General features: G+C 51.9%; 1 protein-coding gene across 1 annotated transcript in view; it reads left to right on the forward strand.

Annotated features, from left to right (window-relative positions):
• The first annotated feature begins 110 nt into the window (after positions 1–110).
• LOC104987802 (tyrosine-protein kinase SgK223) overlaps positions 111–7,804 on the forward strand; it is a 46,902-nt gene continuing 39,208 nt past the window's right edge. Inside the window, exons 1-3 of the mRNA XM_010838862.1 lie at positions 111–378; positions 4,870–5,289; positions 7,091–7,790. Of these exons, the coding sequence (XP_010837164.1) occupies positions 4,960–5,289; positions 7,091–7,790 (1,030 nt within the window). The 5' untranslated portion in view covers positions 111–378; positions 4,870–4,959. The remainder of the gene's footprint in view (positions 379–4,869; positions 5,290–7,090; positions 7,791–7,804) is intronic.

Raw genomic sequence — 7,804 nt, forward strand, 5'->3', positions numbered from 1 at the left:
TGACAGGCGGTCGCTGGAGGAGGGTGGAACGTTCGGACCGCGTGCGCCCCGGGTCGCGCCCGAGGTGGAAGCGCCGAGCCCGCGCTGGGGGGTGGAGGGGTGGGGGGAAAGGACCGGGGAGCCAGAGGTATGTTTTCGATTCATTCGAGAATCGCGCTCTTTCGGAAGGGGAAACTTTCCTCGAGTTCCGGCAGCGGAACCGACTGCTCTGGTCTCACTGGTCTGGCTGCTGGACTTGGGGCAGGAGACCGGAGCGCTTTGGGGATTGCTATTGTGGAGACTGCCGTTCCGCGGCTGCAGGATTGTCACAGGAACAGAGAGGGAGAGACCGCTCGGCGGCTCGGACGGGACCCCGGGCGTGATGCTTTGGGACGCCAGGTTAGTAGCTGCCTCTTAGGCAGCCCGCAGTTGGATGCCAGTCTGGGGGTCTCCAGGGGGAACTAGACGATACCTTCTTCCTGAGCGGTGGCGGAGCCCTCTGAAAGGCTACCGTGGGCACGTTGTTAACCTTTGCTTGTGTTGCCTCCTCCCCCGCCACAGACACACAAAATAGAATCACTCACACACACACACACACACACACACACACACACACAGACACAGAAAATAGAATCTGTCCACTTTCCGGTCCTCAGTGAGAACGCGAGGAGGCAGGGCCGGCTGACTGTGTATTTCTCTCAGGTGAAGCTCAGCCAGCGAGCACATGGCTTTGCAGAGCCCACAGCAAAGCCCAAAGGTCTAGGAGGGAGGAGTTTTGCAGGGCATCCAGCCCAGAGTCAGGTTTGGAAGGCGCTATTGATCACTGGCCTGAAAAACCCCTTCCCCTTTTGAGCCGGAAATTTGACAGGAAGCACTGGGGAATTCTGCGGTTATTTCGCTATCTTGGGGTCTTGTGGAATGCGGGTATATTCCTTACTGGTTTAGATTGTAGTGGGTCTAACCCACAAAAACCACATTCCTGCTGCTGAGATTAGATTACATAGCGCTGGAGAAGGAAAAAAGAAAATAAAAAGTTGGGTGAGTAGCATGGTGCGTGTGGGTGGTGGGGGGAGGCAGGAGGTAAGGCCGTTACTTACTCCTTTGTGCCTGGGCAACCCCTGTCAATGGAGTGTTGAAATCCAGACAAAGTTCCATAAATATACCTCTTTTGCATTCATTTAATTGTAACTAAATGTATTTAATTGTAAAAAATAGATAAATTTTTTTTAGATGACTGTTTTCTGGAATTCTCTCACTTCAGGGTAAGGCATGAGCAACTTTCAGTGCAAGTGTGAAGGGCATTTGGAGCCCAGAGATTTGATTTTGTGGATCTGGTCACCATTGTTTGGATTCTTTTTCCTGTGATGTGGGGGTGTATCTGACAGCTTTGGTCTTGCACGTTTTAGCCACAACTTTGGTGCAGAAGTTTGCAGAGGCAAAGATATTTTATCATGAGTTGGATCAGAAAGAATGCTGAGATCTTTTTCTAATCTTACACTGCTGCCTCCCACTGAAATGGGGGAATTTGCATAATTCTGAGGGCTGCCTGCCCTTGGAGGTAAGGAATGTGGGCTGGGAAGGTGCCATTCCCAGGCGGTGGAGAGCTGGCACCGCGAGGCAGGCAACGCTCATGCTTGGTGAGCGCCACTTGAGTTTTTCCACTGTCTTTTGACTTAAAATAAATAGATAGTTCCAAGCCCAGAACCTCTCCAGACAGAAAAGATCTTTTCTGGCTTGATGTAGTGATAAATTCTGTTTGCTGTGACTGAGGAACCAGTTTTAACAGGATGTGTAGTGAGTCAGTGATGGTAAGGAGCCCAAGGCTTCATTTCATTCTGTACCCATCTTCATTCTTTTTCCCTGAAAAACGTTTTCCAGTCTCTGAGCGGTTGGCGTGGTGAAAGTTGTACCCACCGTCGGAGAATTTCAGAGCTGAGGATGGGAGTGAGGAGGGTGTTCAGGAACTGGTGAGGGGTTCTGAAGGAAGCTTCCTGAATGTTGGTAATCCAACCAGAAGTCCCAGGGCTCGAGTGGGCCATCTGCTCACAGGAGGGGACCTCTGGCACCAAGCAACCATGACACGTTTGGGTCGGTTATCTGAGCAGGAAATGATGTATGGCCACCCCACATGGCTTTCTTTGCCCCCCCTCTGTGGATGCCTCACTCCTCAGACAGCCCAGCCCTGTGAGGAGCTGCAGGAAGGAGGTGAGCCCACTCAGACCCGATTCCCAAGCTCTCTCCCTCCATCCTGTCTGGCGTGCGGAAGCCTCTGCCTGCAGTAGAGGGGGCCAGGATTCCCAGGGAAGGACCTCTCCCCACCTCAGGGCAAGGGTATGGAGCTTTGCCTTATTGAACAACAAAATACCTCCTCTACTTTTTCCTCTTTCCAAAATCTTCCCTGGCGTGGGATTGTGAGAGAAAGAAAGACCCTTGCTTTCATCCTCTGCTTGTTGAAGCTTAGTGACCTCTTCTGGGGAACTTGGCAAGGAACAAACCTGCCACTTGGGTATATTTATAGGAGAAGAACCCAACTTGTAATCATCTTGATGCAGAAGAACCTAACAATGGTCACGAAAGACAGATACTTGTTTTTATTTCAGAGAGTTCATTTAGCTTAAAGATACAGTGGGCTTCCTGGTTAGTTTTGGAGGGAAAAAGAGGCCCAATGTAGCTTCAGCTCTCATTGAATAGATACCCCAGTCTGCGAGTGTGGGAGACCAGAAAGAGAGCTCTTCCCATAGAGATTCTGGAATGATCTTTGGGGCTCCTGGCTCATTCCACCTGGTTAGTCTTGTTGATGGTAGGGAGAGCAGCAACCTCAGAGCCAGTTCTCACGGGAGGAAAGAGGAAAGCAGACCCTGGGGCCAAACCCTCTCTATTTAATGAGTCTATTCACTGTAGATTCTTCAGGATGATTTTCTCCTGAACACTGTCCTTCTGAGGAAGTCAGTTCACTTAAGTGAGGAAAGGAGAGGAAAAAGCAGCAAACAGATAATGGCAAGCGACTCAGTGTAACATGTGAGGTGATGACATGAGGGGCTGCCAGCAAAGTTGGCTTCTCTCTGAGGAACCCCTGAGCACTCTGCGCCTGTGGACATGCTTCAGTTTATGTTCTTGGGTTTGTTTTCCCATCTGTAAAATGGACATGACAGCTACCTGACGGGTCTTATTCGGGTGAACTGGTTAAAGTCTGCAATCCTTCGAGTTTTCTCCCCTCAGTGGTGAATTTACTGAGTGAATTCTGTGGTGCAGACTCTCCGCCTTCAGTTTTACTCTCAGAGGAATTAAACTCTTTCAGCAAGCTGACTGCCTCCCCTCCAGGGTTCTCAGTCGTGTTGTTGTTCAGTCGTGTCCTACTCTTTGCGACCCCATGGACTGCAGCACACCAGACTTCCCTGTCCATCACCAACTCCCGGAATTTGCTCAAACTCAGGTCCATTGAGTTGGTGAGGTGATGCCATCCAACCATCTCATCCTCTGTCATCCCCTTCTCTTCCTGCCTTCAATCTTTCCCAGCATCAGGGTCTTTTCCAGTGTCGACTCTTTGTGTCAGGTAGCCCAAGTATTGGAGCTTCAGCTTCAGCATCAGTCCATCCAAAGAATATTCAGGACTGATTTCCTTTAGGATTCCTTAGGGTTCTCATAGGGAAAATCATTGTGAGCAATGACTCTTCTAGTACAGTCTACTGTACAACTACTTCTAGTAAGTCTATCCAGACCTAGACCACAGGGCTGACAAGACCATGAATCTCTCTTTCTGTTTCCCCCAGGCCTGAAGCTCTAGGTCTACTGATCTCACTAAGCCCTGGGCTGAATAAGGCATATTAAGTAAAGGGGTTGGAGAATTCCCAAGATGCCAGACCTCCCAACCAGGACCCCCAGGGGAGCAGCTGGGACCACACCCCTCCACTTTCTCACCCCTTCTGTCTCCACCTCCTCACAAGTATGTGTTGCAGTGTTGGTCTCAGAGCCCAGGCTTGCCTCCCCTCTCACATCATTCTCGGTTAAAAACTGTGGCTTATTTTCCAGAAGCCACGATTTCTACCTGCTGTCCTGTTTGGAAGTTCTCATTTCTCTGGGGCCAAGTCCCAGGCTCTAGACCCCATAGCAGCAGGGGATGCACAGATCAGTCACAAGCTTCTCATCTGCAGCCCTGTGTGATTTCTTCCAGTGAACTGCCCCCAGAACTTGCAGGTGCTCAGGATTTTAGGGGACTGAAGTATCTTTTACACTCTATACTCATGCACCAGGGGCTTCCCTGGTGGCTTAAGTGGTATAGAATCTTCCTGCAGTGTGGGAGACCCGGGTTCAATCCCTGGGTCAGGAAGATCCCCTGGAGAAGAAAATGGCACCCCACTCTAGTATTCTTGTCTAAAGAATCCCATGGACAGAGGAGCCTGGTGGGCTACAGTCCATGGAGTCACAAAGAGTTAGACACAGCTGAGCAACTCACACACCCACACCCACACATGCAACAGAGCTGTGTTTAGATTTTACATCTTTTTAAGGCCACCCCACTAGAAAGCCTCATGACAAGTGGGTGAGGGCCTTGGAATAAATAGAATAGTCATCTTCACCTCTTTTCTTCTTCCCCTTCTGCTCCGCAGTCATATCATCAGACTCTAATTGATCATGCCCCATTTTCCCCAGGGGCTCAGCGGTTGAAGAATCCGCCTGCAATGCAGGAGACCCAAGAGATGGGCATTTGATCCCTGGGTGGAGAAGATCCCTTGGAATAGGAAGTGGCAACCCACCCCAGTATTCTTGCCTGAAAAATCCCTTGCAGGCTACAGTTTATGGGGTCGCAAAGAGTTGGACAGGACTGAGCATACACTAAGGGATCCTCTGGCAGGGGAGATCTCTGACCAGGCAAGTGTTCTGCTTTTCCAGGAAGCTGCTCAGTGAGCCCTTTCCACCTTCCTGGAGACCACACCAGCAAGCCGAGTGCAAGATGAACCAGCACCCCGTCTGCTGCTCAAGATGCTCGAGACCATTCCACTGAACCCCGAGAGCCCGAAGATGTCTGCGTGCAGCGACTTTGTGGAGCACATCTGGAAGCCCGGGTCCTGCAAAAACTGCTTCTGCCTGCGCAGCGACCATCAACTGGTGCCTGGCCGCCCCCAGCCCCGAGTTGGCTGCCTGCCCCCTCCGCCTCGCCTGCACCCCAGGCCGGAGAGCGACCGCCCGGAAGATGACGGCCTGAGCGGTTCGCCCTACTCCAAGCCCACCATTGCCGTGAAGCCCACCATGATGAGCTCTGAGGCCTCCGATGGGTGGACAGAGGCCGGCGTGAGTGCCGACGTCGCACAGGTGAGGCTGACTCAGCCCCATGGTATTTTTACAGGGGCTGCTCCTGTTGTAAGGCCGCGGTGACTGGCGGGCAGCCAGGGCGAGCTGTCCCAGCAGGACTCCTGTGGGATGGCTTCCCGGGCAGCTCGCCCTAGCCTGCTCCTTCCTGACTGCTGCCCTATCTTCTCTCTGTGCCCTCCTTTCTCTCAGTCCCTTCAGGCCAAGAACCATGAATGCAGTCCCTCCAAGTTTATTTGGAGATTGTATGAGGACACAGCCACTTAAATGAAGCATTTTTCTAAAAAGTTTAAAAAAAATTTTTCTTTAGAGATCATCTTAAATATATACAAAACTAGAAAGAATTGCTTAACAAACCGCATGCATCCACCACTCTGCCTCAAGAGCTTGAATAGTCATCAACTCATAATCACTCTCCTTCCATCTTTATCCCTGCCCCTACTCTCCTTTCCCTTCTTTTCCCCTAAAGCAAACCCCAGATATTGCATCATGATTGTACCTCCTTAAAAAATGAAGTCTTTATACAAAATATCATTATTACACTTAAAAATATCAGCAGTAGTTCCATGATATCATCCAATTCCCAGCCAGTGTTCATATTTCCAATTTGGAAGCTTGGATTTTTCCACCTTTGATCTGGGATTACTAAAGACAATTACATCCTTAGAGAGTAGACCATTCTGCTCATCCCCTACCCAACTCCCCCACCCCCTACCCCGCCATTGACCCTGACCAAGGTCTAATTATTTAGAGGGTGAAGCCTGCTGCCCCTAGACATGTCTTCTAAGAAGCTGCATGTCTAAAACATATTCTTAGGACTTCTTGTAACCTCTTTACCTGTTCTAGTTTTCTTAAACTATCACGGTGAGTAGGTCAGGAAGGCTTTGTGAGCTTATGTGAAATCAAAAGTCAGTTTTAAATCAAGGGAGGCTTGAATGAAGCAAGCCACCTCCTGGGGTTGCTCTCAGCTTCAAGTCCCCTGCAAAGCTGCTCCATTTTCCAGAAGCTGGTTACACTCATTCCCCAGGCCTTTCTCGGCACCTTCAACCTTCACAGATGTAAACCAGGAACTCTTTCTAGTTTGGATCATCTTGGAAAGGAGCCAGAGGCCGGCCCTGCCTTGAGGCATCTTTGAAAGTCGGGGTAGGGGAGATTTTAGAAGGGAAGGAGGAGGGGACTGTGATTTCAGTGATGGGAATGACTAGCCTACATCACTGTCTCAGGCTCAACTAGTCCAGCCACTTAATGCAGGTTTGGGCTGAGGTCACTGCCTGTCACTGGGAGAAGGATTGTGGCTCAGAGTGAGTGATGCAAGGGAACCAGGGCCCAGCTCAGAAGGCGCCCCTCACCCTCCTGCCCTCTAACCCCACCCCCAACCCAAGGTGTTTTTAAAAGCCTTATGACTTTGTTTTCTTCCTGCTGTGAAACCAGTTATCAAAAGACTAATGAACACTAAGCAAAAATTAAAACTCCAAACTCTTATTTTCAAAGCCCATGGGAGAATTCACCTCATCTAGCAGTTTCAAGGGAAAAGGCAAAATATTCTTTAGCATTTTTCCCCTCAGCCAAAAGAGTAACAGACATGGGCGGGAATTGCAGTGTCTGGGAAGACTGCCGGCTCCAGGGGAGCCCGGTGATGATGAGAAGGCCATGGGGAGATCAGAGGGTAGGCAGGCAGCCTGGCTCCTTAACTGTGGCTCGGAAGACGGTTTCCAGTGTCATGGCCCTGCCCTCTCACTTTCTCTCTCTTCCTTTTTTCTCTGGCAAGGTCTAATGTAAGTCTTTTAACCTTCGGGCTGTGTAGGTCATCTGGAGACGAGCCCCCGGCAAGCTCCCCCTCCCAAAGCAGGAAGACGGGCCAGTAGTTTATCTGGGCAGCTTTCGAGGCGTCCAGAAGCCTGCCGGGCCCTCGGGTCCCACAGACGGGGGTCACCCCCGCAGCCCCCCTGCCTGTGCCATGGTCGGCCTGCATAGCCTAGAGCCCCGGGGGGACCGGAGTGCCGCCTTCCACCCGGTGAGCTTCCCCGACGAGAAGCTTGGACGAGACGATAAACCAGTGATCGCCTACCAAGAGCTAAACTCCCCGCAGGAGAGCTTCCGGCAGAAGCTGGCCGCCTTCTCCGGGATGACTTCCGGCTGCCTCAAGGGCCTGGGGCCCTACCCGTCTGCTCAGCCCATGCGGGAGTCCCTGCCCTCGGAGGATGACAGCGATCAAAGGTGCTCACCCTCGGGGGACAGCGAAGGGGGAGAATACTGCTCCATCCTGGACTGCTGCCCCGGGAGCCCAGGCGCGGAGGACGCCGCCCGGGCCGGCGGTTCCCGACACAGACAGGGCGGCAGGGACTGCTCGGCAGCCTGCTGGGAGCCGCGGGTGTGTGCCAGGCCACCTGAGGAGGAGAAGCGGGCTTTGAGTTTTCCCAGGGACTGCTGCAGCCAGGGCCCGACCGAGAGCCCGCCCCGCCTGGGCCCCAAAAAGCAGTCCCTCGCTTCAGAGGCTGCCAGCTCTTCGGGTGGCCCA

This window comes from Bison bison, unplaced genomic scaffold, assembly GCF_000754665.1.
Source record: "Bison bison bison isolate TAMUID 2011002044 unplaced genomic scaffold, Bison_UMD1.0 scf7180017864105, whole genome shotgun sequence".
NCBI lineage: Eukaryota > Metazoa > Chordata > Mammalia > Artiodactyla > Bovidae > Bison > Bison bison.